This window comes from Ascidiella aspersa, chromosome 9 (assembly GCF_963924565.1).
Source record: "Ascidiella aspersa chromosome 9, kaAscAspe10.2, whole genome shotgun sequence".
In the NCBI taxonomy this organism is placed as follows: Eukaryota; Metazoa; Chordata; class Ascidiacea; order Phlebobranchia; family Ascidiidae; genus Ascidiella; species Ascidiella aspersa.
In genome coordinates this window covers 7,799,866-7,815,715 of record NC_139455.1, presented here as the reverse complement: position 1 = coordinate 7,815,715, position 15,850 = coordinate 7,799,866, and the positions used below count along the sequence as shown (strand labels likewise).

At 38.7% G+C, this 15,850-nt stretch overlaps 1 protein-coding gene and 18 non-coding genes across 19 annotated transcripts in view; 1 reads left to right on the top strand and 18 right to left on the bottom strand.

The window, feature by feature from the left end:
- The window catches only part of LOC146132166 (obscurin-like), an 86,749-nt gene extending 77,611 nt beyond the window's left edge, over positions 1-9,138 (top strand). The window contains exons 66-68 of the mRNA XM_083397233.1: positions 6,961-7,153; positions 7,496-7,609; positions 8,960-9,138. Coding sequence (XP_083253359.1) covers positions 6,961-7,153; positions 7,496-7,609; positions 8,960-9,138 — 486 coding nt within the window. The remainder of the gene's footprint in view (positions 1-6,960; positions 7,154-7,495; positions 7,610-8,959) is intronic.
- Positions 50-122, bottom strand: Trnar-ccu (transfer RNA arginine (anticodon CCU)). The gene has a single exon. It is a non-coding gene; the product is annotated as a tRNA-Arg (tRNA).
- On the bottom strand, positions 353-425 carry Trnar-ccu (transfer RNA arginine (anticodon CCU)). Its single transcript has one exon. It is a non-coding gene; the product is annotated as a tRNA-Arg (tRNA).
- Trnar-ccu (transfer RNA arginine (anticodon CCU)) lies at positions 504-576 on the bottom strand. Its single transcript has one exon. It is a non-coding gene; the product is annotated as a tRNA-Arg (tRNA).
- Trnar-ccu (transfer RNA arginine (anticodon CCU)) lies at positions 654-726 on the bottom strand. Its single transcript has one exon. It is a non-coding gene; the product is annotated as a tRNA-Arg (tRNA).
- Trnar-ccu (transfer RNA arginine (anticodon CCU)) lies at positions 957-1,029 on the bottom strand. Its single transcript has one exon. It is a non-coding gene; the product is annotated as a tRNA-Arg (tRNA).
- Positions 1,109-1,181, bottom strand: Trnar-ucu (transfer RNA arginine (anticodon UCU)). Its single transcript has one exon. It is a non-coding gene; the product is annotated as a tRNA-Arg (tRNA).
- Positions 1,260-1,332, bottom strand: Trnar-ccu (transfer RNA arginine (anticodon CCU)). The gene has a single exon. It is a non-coding gene; the product is annotated as a tRNA-Arg (tRNA).
- Positions 2,719-2,791, bottom strand: Trnar-ccu (transfer RNA arginine (anticodon CCU)). Its single transcript has one exon. It is a non-coding gene; the product is annotated as a tRNA-Arg (tRNA).
- Positions 2,870-2,942, bottom strand: Trnar-ccu (transfer RNA arginine (anticodon CCU)). Its single transcript has one exon. It is a non-coding gene; the product is annotated as a tRNA-Arg (tRNA).
- On the bottom strand, positions 3,022-3,094 carry Trnar-ccu (transfer RNA arginine (anticodon CCU)). The gene has a single exon. It is a non-coding gene; the product is annotated as a tRNA-Arg (tRNA).
- Positions 3,317-3,389, bottom strand: Trnar-ccu (transfer RNA arginine (anticodon CCU)). Its single transcript has one exon. It is a non-coding gene; the product is annotated as a tRNA-Arg (tRNA).
- On the bottom strand, positions 3,468-3,540 carry Trnar-ccu (transfer RNA arginine (anticodon CCU)). The gene has a single exon. It is a non-coding gene; the product is annotated as a tRNA-Arg (tRNA).
- Trnar-ccu (transfer RNA arginine (anticodon CCU)) lies at positions 3,575-3,647 on the bottom strand. The gene has a single exon. It is a non-coding gene; the product is annotated as a tRNA-Arg (tRNA).
- Positions 4,835-4,907, bottom strand: Trnar-ccu (transfer RNA arginine (anticodon CCU)). Its single transcript has one exon. It is a non-coding gene; the product is annotated as a tRNA-Arg (tRNA).
- Trnar-ccu (transfer RNA arginine (anticodon CCU)) lies at positions 4,987-5,059 on the bottom strand. Its single transcript has one exon. It is a non-coding gene; the product is annotated as a tRNA-Arg (tRNA).
- On the bottom strand, positions 5,138-5,210 carry Trnar-ccu (transfer RNA arginine (anticodon CCU)). The gene has a single exon. It is a non-coding gene; the product is annotated as a tRNA-Arg (tRNA).
- On the bottom strand, positions 5,591-5,663 carry Trnar-ccu (transfer RNA arginine (anticodon CCU)). Its single transcript has one exon. It is a non-coding gene; the product is annotated as a tRNA-Arg (tRNA).
- On the bottom strand, positions 5,743-5,815 carry Trnar-ccu (transfer RNA arginine (anticodon CCU)). The gene has a single exon. It is a non-coding gene; the product is annotated as a tRNA-Arg (tRNA).
- Positions 9,139-15,850: the final 6,712 nt, after the last annotated feature.

Here is a 15,850-nt window from a genome sequence, read left to right as displayed (position 1 = left end):
AAATAATTGCACCAAAACACCAGAAAGTTGTTTTACCCACTTAAAAATTTACTCCTGGCGGGACTCGAACCCGCAATCTTCGGTTTAGGAGACCGACGCCTTATCCATTAGGCCACAGGAGCTGGTTTCTTCTAACAAATCTGCCAATTTGACATAATTCAACCATAACACAACCAACGTATTTTACTTATTATAAAATTATACCCCTGGCGGGACTCGAACCCGCAATCTTCGGTTTAGGAGACCGACCCCTTATCCATTAGGCGCAGAAGCTGGCTTCTTCTAACAAATCTGCCAATTTGACATAATTCAACCATAACACAACAAACGTATTTTGCTAATTCTAAAAATATACCCCTGGCGGGACTCGAAACCGCAATCTTCGGTTTAGGAGACCGACGCCTTATCCATTAGGCCACAGGAGCTCTTATGTTCTAACAAATCTTTCAATTTAAAATAATTGTAGCAAAACACCACAAAGTTATTTTACTCACTTAAAACTTTACCCCTGGCGGGACTCGAACCCGCAATCTTCGGTTTAGGAGACCGACGCCTTATCCATTAGGCCACAGGAGCTGGTTTCTTCTAACAATCTTCCAATTTAAAATAATTGCACCAAATCACCAGAAAGTTATATTATCCACTTAAAAATTTACCCCTGGCGGGACTCGAACCCGCAATCTTCGGTTTAGGAGACCGACGCCTTATCCATTAGGCCACAGGAGCTGGTTTCTTCTAACAAACCTGCCAATTTGACATAATTCAACCATAACACAACAAACGTATTTTGTTTATTCTAAAATTATACCCCTGGCGGGACTCGAACCCGCAATCTTCGGTTTAGGAGACCGACCCCTTATCCATTAGGCGCAGAAGCTGGCTTCTTCTAACAAACCTGCCAATTTGACATAATTCAACCATAACACAACAAACGTATTTTGCTAATTCTTAAAATACACCCCTGGCGGGACTCGAAACCACAATCTTCGGTTTAGGAGACCGACGCCTTATCCATTAGGCTACAGGAGCTGGTTTCTTCTAACAACTCTTCCAATTTGGAATAATTCAACCATAACACAACAAAAGTATTTTACTTATTCTAAAATTATACCCCTGGCGGGACTCGAAACCGCAATCTTCGGTTTAGAAGACCGACGCCTTATCCATTGGGCCACAGGAGCTCTTATGTTCTAATAAATCTTTCAATTTAAAATAATTCTAGCAAAATACCACAAAGTTGTTTTCTTCACTTATAAATTTACCCCTGGCGGGACTCGAACCCGCAATCTTCGGTTTAGGAGACCGACGCCTTATCCATTGGGCCACAGAAGCTGGTTTCTTCTAACAAATCTTCCAATTTGGAATAATTCAACCATAATACAACAAAAGTATTTTACTTATTCTAAAATTATTCCCCTGGCGGGACTCGAACCCGCAATCTTCGGTTTAGGATACCTACGCCTTATCCATTAGGCCACAGGGGCTCTTATGTTCTAACCCAGGGTGGTCCAACTTGTTTTCATCGCGGGCCAAAAACAAGATTTATTTTATCTTGCGGGCCAATTTTGTAAAATGCGATTCTAAGGCTTATTGCTGGCAAATTATACATAGTCTATGGTAGTGGTTTCTCAACCGTGGCCCTCGGCCCCCCTGGGGGAACACGATGCGGTCGTTGGGGGGGGCACGGGCATAACTCTCCAGCTAGATATTGCGAACCCAAATTTTCAAAATTTACCAGTTAACTTGATTTTGTGTTTTTATTATGACTGCAAACCTTTCTTGTAACGGTTTGTAACACATTTTTCTGACACCTGCTTTGACAAGTCAGTAGGGATGTTTAAAGTAGAATATTAAATCCTATTTATTCGTTTTATCGCGGAAAGTTACGGAAAAGTTTAATTGGTCGTTCGCGAGTGACGAGTTTGGTTAGAGACCTGTCGCAGTGGCGAAACAATTACTGTGCTGCTTTATACGTAGCCATGCAGTTCGACGTCAGCGTTTTTTCTGGCCGCCAATTCTTACTTGGCAATACCCTTCGCCTAATCCAGGGGTCGGCAACCTACGGCCCGCCTGCCGCCAATGAGAACTATCCGGCCCGCCGCCGGTTTGACAAACTAGACACCATTTACAAATGTCCAATACAAATATTTTTTGACTATTTCAACTACGTAAGTGCGAAAAACTTTCGCGCTTCGCGCGAATGATCTTGTAACATCCGGTTATTTTGCGTTTTGATGCTTTCTTTTGAACAACATCAGCGCTTCTTTACTGTTGCGTCGTGGAAGGCTGCCAACTTCGTCGGGCATGGCTGTATTTGTAATTAACCTAAAGAAGTAAAACAAGTGAAAATACTTTGAACACAATGCTTGGTATTTTTATAAGCAGGGGGAACACGAGGGTCGAGAGCCTTTCAAAGGGGGTCACGAACAAATAACCACTGGTTTATGGCATATATACTAACTTTATGGAATGTATACCTTTGTTCAATTACGGTAGTTAGGAAATAATTTCAACACCAAAAAATTAAAAAAACAAAAATTGAAGTGATATTGCCAGATTGAACCAAAGCTGACTATCAGTTCGCTGGCCAAAAAAGCTGAACTCGCGGGCCAAAGTTGGCCCGCGGGCCTTCAGTTGAACCACGCTGTTCTAACAAATCTTTCAATTTAAAATAATTGTAGCAAAACACCACAAAGTTATTTTACTCACTTAAAATTTTACCACTGGCGGGACTCGAACCCACAATCTTCGGTTTAGGAGACCAACGCCTTATCCATTAGGCCACAGGAGCTGTTATGTTCTAACACATCTTTCAATTTAAAATAATTGTAGCAAAACACCACAAAGTTATTTTACTCACTTAAAAATTTACCCCTGGCGGGACTCGAACCCGCAATCTTCGGTTTAGGAGACCGACGCCTTATCCATTAGGCCACAGGAGCTGGTTTCTTCTAACAACTCTTCCAATTTGGAATAATTCAACCATGACACAATAAAAGTATTTTACTTATTATAAAATTACACCCCTGGCGGGACTCGAACCCGCAATCTTCGGTTTAGGAGACCGACGCCTTATCCATTAGGCCACAGGAGCTCTTATGTTCTAACAAATCTTTCAATTTAAAATAATTGTAGCAAAACACCACAAAGTTCACCACAAAATTTACCCCTGGCGGGACTCGAACCCGCAATCTTCGGTTTAGGAGACCCACGTCTTATCCATTAGGCAACAGGAGCTGGTTCCTTCTAACAAATATTCCAATTTGACATAATTCAACCATAACACAACAAAAGTATTTTACATATTCTAAAATTATACCCCTGGCGGGACTCGAACCCGCAATCTTCGGTTTAGGAGACCGACGCCTTATCCATTGGGCCACAGGAGCTCTTATGTTCTAACAAATCTTTCAATTTAAAATAATTCTAGCAAAATACCACAAAGTTGTTTTCTTTACTTATAAATTTACCCCTGGCGGGACTCGAACCCGTAATCTTCGGTTTAGGGGACCGACGCCTTATCCATTAGGCCACAGGAGCTGGTTTCTTCTAACTTTTACTTATTCTAAAATTGTACCCCTGGCGGGACTCGAACCCGCAATCTTCGGTTTAGGATACCGACGCCTTATCCATTAGGCCACAGGAGCTCTTATGTTATAACACAATGTGGTCCAACTTGTTTTCATCGCGGGCCAAAAACAAGGTTTATTTTATCTTGCGGGCCAATTTTGTAAAATTCGATTCTAAGGCTTATTGCTGGCAAATTATACATAGTCTATGGTACTGGTTTCTCAACCGTGGCCCTCGGCCCCCCTGAGGGAACTCGGTGCGGTCATTGGGGGGCCACGGGCATAACTCTCCAGCTAGATATTGCGAAAACCAAATTTTGAAAATTTACCAGTTAACTAGATTTTGTGTTTTTATTATGACTGCAAACCTTTCTTATAACGGTTTGTAACATATTTTTCTGACACCTGCTTTGACAAGTCAGTAGGGATGTTTAAAGTAGAATATTAAATCCTATTTATTCGTTTTATCGCGGAAAGTTGCGGAAAAGTTTAATTGGTCGTTCGCGAGTGACGAGTTTGATTAGAGACCTGTCGCTGTGGCGAAACAATTACTGTGCTGCTTTATACGTAGCCATGCATTTCGGGCGGCCAATTCTTACTTGGCAATACCCTTCGGCTAATCCAGGGGTCGGCAACCTAAGGCCCGCGGGCCGCCAATGAGAGCTATCCGGCCCGCCGCCGGTTTGACAAACTAGACACCATTTACAAATATCGATTACAAATATTTTTGACTATTTTAACTGCGTAAGTGCGAAAAACTTTCGAATGATCTTGTAACATCCGGTTATTTTGCGTTTTGATGCTGTCTTTTGAACAAGATTAGCGCTTCTTTACTGATGCGTCGTGGAAGGCTGCGAACTTCGTCGGGCATGGCTGTATTTGTTATTAACGTAAAGAAGTAGAACAAGTGAAAATACTTTGAACACAATGCTTGGTATTTTTATAAGCAGGAGGAACACGAGGGTCGAGAGCCTTTCAAAGGGGTTCACGAACAAATTACCACTAGTTTATGGCATACATACTAACTTTATGGAATGTATACCTTTGTTCAATTACGGTAGTTAGGAAATAATTTCAACACCAAAAAATTAAAAAAACAAAAATTGAAGTGATATTGCCAGATTGAACCAAAGCTGACTATCAGTTCGTGGGCCAAAAAAGCTGAACTCGCGGGCATGCAGTTGGACCACGCTGTTCTAACAAATCTTTCAATTTAAAATAATTGTAGCAAAACACCACGAAGTTATTTTACTCACTTAAAATTTTACACCTGGCGGGACTCGAACCCGCAATCTTCGGTTTAGGAGACCGACGCCTTATCCATTAGGCCACACGAGCTGGTTTCTTCTAACAAATCTTCCAATTTGACATAATTCAGCCATAACACAACAAATGTATTTTACTTATTCTGAAATTATACCCCTGGCGGGACTCGATCCCGCAATCTTCGGTTTAGGAGACCGACGCCTTATCCATTAGGCCACAGGAGCTCTTATGTTCTAACAAATCTTTCAATTTAAAATAATTGTAGCAAAACACCACAAAGTTATTTTACTCACTTAAAAATTTACCCCTGGCGGGACTCGAACCCGCAATCTTCGGTTTAGGAGACCGACGCCTTATCCATTAGGCCACAGGAGCTCTTATGTTCTAACAAATCTTTCAATTTAAAATAATTGTAGCAAAACACCACCAAGTTATTTTACTCACTTAAAATTTTACCCCTGGCGGGACTCGAACGCGAAATCTTCGGTTTAGGAGACCGACGCCTTATCTATTAGGCAACAGGAGCTGGTTTCTTCTAACAAATATTCCAATTAAAAATGATAGTAGAAAAACACCACAAAGTTATTTTACCCACTTAAAAATTTACCCTCGGCGCAATTCGAACCCGCAATCTTCGATTTAGGAGACCGACAACTTATCCATTAGGCCACAGGATCTCTTATGTTCTGACAAATCTTCCAATTTAAAATAATTGCAGCAAAACACCACAAAGTTGTTTTCTTCACTTAAAAATTTACTCCTGGCGGGAATCGAACCCACAATCTTCGGATTAGGAGACCGACGCCTTATCCATTGGGCCACAGAAACTGGTTTCTTCTAACAAATCTTCCAATTTGGAATAATTCAACCATAACACAACAAAAGTATTTTACTTATTCTAAAATTATACCCCTGGCGGGACTCGAACCCGCAATCTTCGGTTTAGGAGACCGACGCCTTATCCATTAGGCCACAGGAGCTGGTTTCATTTAACAAATCTTCCAATTTGGAATAATTCAACCATAACACAACAAAAGTATTTTACTTATTCTAAAATCATACCCCTGGCGACATTCGAACCCGCAATCTTCGATTTAGGAGACCGACGCCTTATCCATTAGGCCACAGGAGATCTTAAGTTCTGACAAATTTTCCAATTTAAAATAATTCTAGACAAATACCACACAGTTGTTTTCTTCTCTTAAAAATTTACCCCTGGCGGGAATCGAACCCGCAATCTTCGGTTTAGGAGACCGACCGTTATCCATTAGGCCACAGGAGCTGGCTTCTTCTAACAAATCTTCCAATTTGGAATAATTCAACCATAACACAACAAAAGTATTTTACTTATTCTAAAATTATACCCATGGCGGGACTCGAACCCGCAATCTTCGGTTTAGGAGACCGACGCCTTATCTATTAGGCCACAGGAGCTGGTTTCTTCTAACAAATCTTCCAAATTGGAATAATTCAACCATAAAACAACAAAAGTACTTTACTTATTCTAAAATTATACCCCTGGCGGGACTCGAACCCGCAATCTTCGGTTTAGGAGACTGACGCCTTATCCACTAGGCCAAAGGAGCTGGTTTCTTTTAACAAATCTTCCAATTTGGAATAATTCAACCATAACACAACAAACGTATTTTACTTATTCTAAAATTATACCCCTGGCGGGACTCGAACCCGCAATCTTCGGTTTAGGAAACCGACGATTTATCCATTAGGCCACAGGAGTTTCTTTTGGAGTGAATTTGTAATATTTCTAGCAAAACACCGCAATTCTTTTTTTTTTGCTTTTTGAAAACATTTCCCAACCGTGATTAGAACCCGCAATATTTGGTTTAGCAGACTGACGCCTCATTCATAGGCTTCAAGAGGTGATTTGTTGTAACAAATCTTCCAATTTCATTAAAGTCTAGCAAATCACCACAAAATAAATTTCATCTTTTTTTTGCATTAGCCGAAATGTGACTCGGAACCGCAATCCGCGGATTAGGTGACTGAAGCCTTATCTATTTGTTCAGAGGAACTGTGGCTTTTTTTAACAAATTCACACAATATTTGTTATTCAGTGGCGTGTTCTAAAAATGTTCTAATATGTTTTAAATTGATTTTATTTCAGACGGACAGTATGCTGATTGAGGAAGATGAGCACAACGTTACCACTAAAGCCATCGTTTTAAAATCTTCCGATTCTCGCCTTGGCGTGGCGCTATGGAGCGTTGCCCTGAAAACTAAGACGGAGGCCTCGAAAAAATCGTGGTCTCGGGAAATCAGAAAGGCAATTCAAGTTACGATGCGACCACCTTTAGCCGGTAATTCGTTAGAAATCTTGTATGTGGTTACTTATTGATATGTATTCGTCCATCTGACTACGTATTTTTACTCATCACAGCTTTCTTTAAACTTCCCACTTTCATTAAATGTCTCATGTTATCATCTACGTTGAACGAATTTAATTTATCGTTTAGTCACTATACCGTTTTCACCCTTTTACATGTGTTTATTCATTTGTAACATTTAACCACGTCAATCGTGATACAAAATAAAAAAATGCCTATTTACAGTTTTGTGTTGCAATGACAATCTTTTTGTAGCTGATATTGTGTTTTTGTCTAAACAATGCATCTACTAAAATTTTTAATTTTTATATTTAGTCCTTCCACGCTTCACTCTGCCACTTTGTGACGTCACAGTACAACGCGATGAAGACGTGGTGCTGTTTTGTTATCTTGCCAATAAACCCAGTACCGGAGTATTGTGGATAAAAGGTCAGTTCTCTTAAAATCTGGACACGGTTTAACTACAGAGCTAATCATTATTTATAGATCTTGCGCATCTCAATTAAAAATGTATTGTCTTCAAAATATTAGTCTCATTGTAGACCAGACCTGGGCCACATACGGCCCGCCTAGCAGTTTAATCCGGCCCGCGGCTTATTTTCCTTGAAATACATAGTCTAAGCGAAAAACAAGGGCAAGTTTCTACATGCTTGGTTGTATCGTAAACATTTTTTCCAGGGAAGGATCTAGTCATGACCCCGCCAAATTCGATTGTTTTAAATACTAAAACGGAAATTGTTTTTGCGCTTTGCGCGAACCTCTTCTGTGTTGCTCGTATGTTCCACGCGATTTTTGGCAACTTTACAGACAAACAGCGTCCTCTGCACTGTGGCACTCTCTCCAAAGAAAGTTTAACAAACTTAGCCTAATATTTGTATATTTTTACGCGTCGAAAGTATTCCGTCTTTAAAATATTAACGAAATAGCGACCGTTTTCTAAACTCTGAAATATACCGATTCACCTTTTGTCAACCTAATTTAGTTATTGCCATGTTTTTAATCTTAACTTTTGAGTCAACGCGGCCCACAAACTTGATAAACGCCAATATATTAAGCAGTGTACTTTTTTTGTCTGTGCTCAATGCTTTACGACCCCCTCTAAATCTAAATTAAAGTTTGCATTTTAAAACAAATATAGTCGCAATTTTTTTTCGTGGCCTTTTTAAATAAATTTAAATTGCATTAGCAAATTCGTTAGCTTAGTTGTTTTATACCGTCAGTGTATGACGTCACATTGCGTGTAATTGAGATTACTCATTTTCGATTATCGCATTGATAAACAAATTTAAATATTCTGGCCAACACGTGCATTAGGACTAGTTTAAGCAGCACTTTAACTTATTAACGTTTCTAAACACAAACATTGCCACATGCAAAACAAGAATCAATTTCTGGCTAATCCATTTTTTGATATACAACAATAGACTTTAACAGTTTTCAACAAAACATTTGAATTTTGTTTCACCATATACGTCTCGCTTAAACATAGGCAACAGGACAACTGGAAACACTGTTATCTTTATTAACGCATGAGTCGATTTATTTTCTTTCGTGCACATCTTAGAATGTCGATACACATCAACAAACTAGACACATATCAAAAACGATATGGGTGGAATTGTTATCCACATTATTAATATGGTAATTCGTAAACCATGCTAATACACACCAGGAGATTTTATTCGTCGATAACGGCTTCCTATTTTTTCAGTAGCATTTAAACTGTTATATTGCTTACGTTTGTTACGAAACACTTTCAAACCTGTGACATCATTGCAGATGACCAACCGATTGTCCACGGCGACCAAGTCACAATGACGGAGCGAGACGACGGCTACTGCGCCTTGCATGTGTGTCACGTGTCAGGCGATGACGCCGGCGTTTATCGATGCATGACCGCGAGTGAATTTGTTGACGTCATAGAGTGCAGCGCCACTGTGACGGTGCAAGGCGAGTAAAGCGATTATTTTGTCGACAGGTTGTCGTTTCTCCATGTTCGAGGAGACAATACATGCGATGGCAATCCGCATAACGACTTTTTAAGAAATGTTAAAATTCGCTACAAGTCGAATTACCATTTCAAGCCGATTTTTTAAATTAGGTGGAAAACGTATCCCAAATAAGACAAACATTTTGCCATCCCCTCACTTTACCATCCATTCCATATATCGGTTCTACAAAGTTAGGTATTCGATGTACGCTTTTAATGAGCCATTGTGCTACGCTCCTTTATGCCTTTGATGAGGAATGTATGCGGCCAATAAGATAGCAGCTATATTGTGTGTGTCAAATTGGGTAAACATGGAAGCGCCCCTTTTGTGTGACACTTAAGGTCAGACTTCAATATGTTGATATATCGTAATGCGTTTTGTGTTATTATCTGATTCAAGGCCTTTTCGTCATAAAGTTCCCGCCGACTTCTAACCTCTGTGGTGAAAAGCGGCGAAAGTTTAGTGTTAGTGCACGTGAGTGACAAGAGTGGTGTGACAACGTGTATGCGACGTGTGTTTGTGTATATATCGGTGACAGTACATAATGTGCGTACATATGGGTCGCGAAATAAATATGTTGATTTTCCTGATACAACTTTTGTTTGGGGTCCAGTAAGTTAAATCGAGCTAATTTTAGAGGAATTATAGTCAGGATTAACCTCTCTAACACTCCCCCACCCCCCACCCACCTCTTTCAAAGATCGCGTTAACCAATGCTAGACCAAAAGCGAAAGATAGGTAAACTGACAACTCCTAAACCCTATTGCAGTTTTTGTTAATGGTTTAATGCCAAATCTGTTAGTGAAGTTTGTCTATTATTTTTGAAGTTTTGTCTATTATCAGCCGCGTCCAATGGCGCGTGTTTTCTTTTATTGTAAAGTTGCTCAGAACGATTAACATGTCTTTGTTTGAGAGACGCTCTTTAGAACAAATCAGTGGTTTTCAATCTTGTAACTGTGCATTCAACAAGTACAACTATGCATAGTTTAATGATACTGACCAAATTGAAATTGCAAAGTTTTAATTTAAGCATAAACGGTTTGAGTTACAACAAGGGTTTAGATTTCTACAAAAAATAAATTAAGATATAAACCTTATACCGTATCGGTATATTTATTGTATTTATCAGAACTCACGACAGATTACTCGTTGTAGCAAAATTTGTTTTTAGTAAACAATCTCTTATAAAACGTTCATTAACCAAACTCTTATAAACTGAAAAATCGTATCATTGCTGGTTACGTTAAAAGCACCTTTGGGCTTGGGCGACCATGAGCGCATGCATATTTAATGAGGACATAAAAATTTGCTAAACATTGGCGCATTTTCGATTTTTGCTGCAATCCGATGACGCAAAAAAAAACACAATCCGACACAATCCGATAATATTAAACAAAAACCGAGTCACCAGGCCATTTTCATATGTATTATGAGCCAGGGGGCAATGATCGATTTAGTCGTCAGCGGCAGATATTTTTATCTTGGGTTTTAAATAATGTTGTCTATCGTTTGTAAATATTTGGCGCATGCGTCTGTCGATTAATTTTGCCAGATTTTAAAAACGACCTTTCTAACATTACCATTGTCCATGGAAATAATGATTTACTTTGAGCTGAAATTGCAGTACAGCTGTATGTGCAATATGTTTTCTTCCACGAGACCTAAATACGTATTTATCCTCTATAATTAATTTTTTCACGTTTCGGCGCGTTTTTCTATTAAACAACTAAAAACTTTAAAGTAAAGTAAAAAAATCTCGGAGGTGTCAACGCACAAGGTTATATGAGGTTTTGGTTAGGTATATTTTGCAAGTGACGCGCCATGTCGTCTATCATCGCCCGATTAACAAAAGCACTCCGAAATTAAAAGGGAAAAATCCCGTTTCACGCCATCATGCTGTGTAACCGCGTGCGGTCCTTGGCTTATGGGGATGCAACCTCTCATCCCAAAATCCACACACGGCTGCGTCAACCCATACGACCTTACAGACGACTGCCTTATCGATCGAAACCTGCAAGTCAAAGTTTATTATTGCAGGAAAGCATGTAGGCAATTGGTGAGGACCCCCACGCTTGTCCGCTTGCATCAAGCATATTAAGAGAAGGTCATAAAGCGCTTAATCAATTATGATGTTTCTCGAATCTAAGTAAAGCAGGCTAAACAGGGTTATTTATTTGATTAATTAACAGTCAGCTTGTGTATGCTTACTGGTATATGTGATTTAGTGCATAGAATGGGACGAAAGCGGTGATGCATATTGCTTTATGGGTTGACAAAAGCGCTTATTGAATGAAAGCAATCACGATAAGTCGTATCATACACTCTGATTATAACGGAATTAAATGTCCATTAATTCCCCGAAAATTAAATGTCAAGTTATCTCTCTACATAATACAGTTTCTGTTCAACCCCAATATATACGTATTTATTTTAATGCCAATCCGGGAAGTATTTCTGACAAAGCAGTAACAACTAAATCAACCAAATAGTGGCTGTTCATTGCTATACTTCGACTTTAGCGATAGGCAATCTGAATTAAATCCCAGTAATTTAAAGTTTTGCAAAATATAAATTAGACAATTTAATATCTAACATTGGATTAAGTTTAAAAAAATCTGCGAACATTAAAACCGACGAAAAATTTTCGCCCGCTCGCCAATCCTTATTTACTAACTAGACAGTGTTAATCTTGAACGTATTCGATTGTCTTTACCTTAATAACATTATGTTAGCTTGTAGCTTTGCAGTTTGTCGTTCAGTTATATAATTATTCCAGCTAATCTCTCGTCAGGACCCCCTAAGCACTTTTAAATTGCAGTTAGGCAATTGATGATTACACATTAGGTATTATAAAATTAATCTAACGATAGAAAATGAAAAGGCGATTAGGGTCAATTTGTTTAATTTGCGCAATCAATTCGCAAAATAAGTTAAATTTATCCATAATAAATATTAAGAATATCGGAGACGGATAGACCCCTGTTCTGTTTTTAAAGTTTGCAAAATTTTTCTTCGCATAATTGCAGGTTTACAAAATAGTTTATTGTCCCCTGAACAGCATCAACAATAATTTATAATGTGAAGCTTTCTTTTAACAAACAAGTTCAGGCTGAATGATTAAGCTACATATCTTAATTATTTTAATGAAAAGATTTTACATTAACAATTGTTAAGGTTTGAACGCCATAATAATCCTTTAATTTATATGTTAAAATTCCAAATTCAATCCTACATTTCCGTTAAATTTTACGTTTGTGTTATTGCTTTAGCATGTGGCTTTGTTAAACAATTTTAATCGCAAAAAATGCTAAATTCCAAATAACAACGTGACTTTGTGACCCGCTAGTCGTAATGCATCTATCGATCACTTGTTAATAGCGTCAATCGGCTTTCTATCGATCGCCATTGCGGTCTCCTTTGAGCCAGTGGAATTTAGTGCTTTGCGACTTGAATCAAAAACATATTGCGAAGTGTGATTCATTGAAATTTCAAATTGTTGTATTCCTTTCAAAACGTCGATCGTTTTTTTCTAGCAAGGTATACTTACACTATAAACACGCTTGTTCAATAGCTTGTAGGTTAGCAAATGGGGAAATATGTACCCTCACCAAACTCCTATTAATTGTCCACGACACACGTGCCAGCCCGTTACTTTAAAATAGTCATTTAGAATGTGTAAATGTTCACCAATCACCAGATAGATGCTTTTCGTCCCAATTGAGCCTTTCTCTTTTATGAGCAATGTACAATGTATAGATTGTTGCTAGCTAGTTGTTTGTCATACAGAGCTAACTTTTCTACGCCAATGTTTGTTCTTGTTATTCAAGCAGCAGCGGCACCCATCATGTTCACCGTTAAGGAAATCGCAAATTACCTTCAGAGTGCAAACCTATTCAGTTTGGTTATTATTAATTTGCAATTAAATCTGAGACTGAATGTTGTTGTTCGATAACCCTGACACCCAAAATTAAGCAGGTTATCAATTTAATTTAAACGTAAAATTTTATATTCATATTTAGCCTTGAATTTTTTTTAAACCAGTAGAATTAATATTGTTTTCATAGGATAGGCCCTTAAAAAGTGTTTTCCGACTTGAGCGTGGCAAATTTTTCTAACGTTTTTGATCTTTAATAAATTTGTGAATACATACTTGTGGATCATTTCTTGCGTAACCTTGACAAATCTGTAGTTGTACTGTACGTATATTTGGAATCACTCATTCACTTGACGAAAACTGTTAAGTGAAAGTGTCAGTCGACTTAAAGAAATTATTTCCCAAAGCTACTTTCACAAATTGAATCACACGGGTATCATATTGTCATCAGCGAAAAGTCCGCCTGGCTATATATTAGCTGGATTCATTTGGCCCCTTCTACTTTTGCGTATGGCGGACTGTATAGCGACGTCACAGCATTCCGCAATAAGTGTCCTGCGGAGCAGCATGTCAGCTAACCAAGATAGGCTTTGATAATATGCACACGTCAATTCCCAAGGGTCGCATATACCTTTGGCTGCTTCGGCTGCGTTTTACGCGTTTGGCTTGAGGTGAGGTGGCCTTTTTTAGACGAGGGCCGTGGAGAAGAGTAGATTTTAAAGCGCTAATTGCAAATCGATACTTAAGTCAGTGAAGGTGTGTTGCAAGGTTTTACCGAAAGGCATGTGAAACTGTTGTAGTTTTTGCGTTTATCACGTCCCGGTTGAAGGACAATCACGTTTCGATGTAGTTTGTAATGCATGCATATGGATTTCACAATTTTTTTAATTTTAAAAGTTGTGCTTTGTCACACGTAGAAAGGGCCATACTTGCGCTGTGTTGTCACAAAATATGATATCCCCAAAAAGGAAAGCAGTCAATGATTTTATTTAGTCATCGGTGTTTCTCTAACATCATGATTTTGTTAAAGCTAGCACATCTAAGCACTCGAAGGGTTGTCTTGCTGATGCAGCTCATATTTCGGCTATAATTTTGCTCAGATATATACTGAACGCATCGAAAATCCGCTTACATACGTTTCTCAGTTAGAAAAAAAACTTTTTTATATGCGATATTATTGCAATCCTTATTTTCAGCCAACGCCTTTCGAGCATTATATCTAATTTTTACCTTGTTCAGTGCAATGTGGAATGCAGACGCTGCGGCGGCTAATTCGTCTCCGTGGGTCGGTAAAACTAATCGTAGACGTGTTTTTGCGCCGAGGGATTACGGTACATAAGAAACAGGAAATCCTCTGTGAATTTGTCGCTTGCTTTTATTTTTAGTGACTCATATAATCCGTTTAGTCGAACGTTTTCAAATTTCTTGTATTATGTAAATCGAGGGTAATTTCATTGTCGAAAGTAAATTGATTAAAATTTACTCTGAGTTGTCTTCTTCAACTCATTTGCTTGTCGGCTGACTGTGTAAAAGTCGAAATGGCAGATCACTTTAAATGTCATTTGGTCTATCAGTGGCATGATTTATTGTTTGCTACACTCAAGGTAAATGCGATTGCTATACTTAACTGCACTGCATTGCCAAACAGCGGCAGCATGTATGTCCCAAATAATGAAAAATTACGAATTCAAAGACATGTTGGATTTAGTAAGAATATCACAACCCATACATAGTATGTACCAGTTTGAACGTTTTAAATTTATATTTGTTCTTTTTAACATAGTGAGAAGGCACTGATTCAAATCGTAAAATGATACCTGTTTCTGTATGAGCTTTGATATTCTTACTATACGTCTTCCTACAACCTCCTAATATTATGCTGCAATGTTAGATTGGTGTTTCGCATATTTTGTTGATGCAGGAGGTTCACGATTTTTTTTTTGCGATGATCAATTGTAATCAACATCGTCGTTTCTATAGATAGCATTGTATCGTGTCGGCAGTAAAAGGTGTGACCTCTTCGACGTGTCGACAAGCTTGATGCGATCTTGTCACTTGCCAACAAGCGGAGTGCTTGTAGGCCAATTAGGGCTTCTGCGATACACATTGCCATACAGAAACGTTTATTGGAGCGCTTGCAGCACGTAGCTCAGCATGTATTTGGAATTCGCGGCCCAGCTGAGCCCTGTGCTGCTTGGAGTTCTATTTATAAGGGTTGGCTATTTTTCCGCTAGTCGCCAACAGTTAGTACCTTGTTGCGTATCTGCTGTCGTCCAACCGTCGACAGACTAGATTGAAGTAAAATTGCTCAGTAAAATTGCTGATACTCCATTTGAGATTCAGTGCGTAAAATGTATTTGAAAATAATGTGACACAGGTACAGCTTTAGGGTTTTATGAATCCAAAAAAGTGTGTAAACAAAAGAAGAGGATTTAATTTAGGAGGTTAAGCGTAGAGTTGTACCTCAGTCAGGTTTGTTTAGTTTGTCAATCGAAAAAAATTGAAGACCCTAATCTTGATGGTCCTTGTTTCCAACCATCTGATCGAATACTATGTTATCCTATATTGTTAATGGGTCACACACAGCAAGATGCTTGATTGCCAAAAAATGTAAACAACTCGTTAGCATTTTAACTCGGAACCAGTGTAAACTGTTTCGTATATATTCAGGATTTCTGATTTAGGAGTATGCAACGCTTATGTACTAAACCTTTGAATGTACCCGTAGGAAAATATATGTTACGCGTGCCACAGATAATGACGTGTGGTTTGGACCGCCATGTTCCTAGTAATTTTATTGTTTCG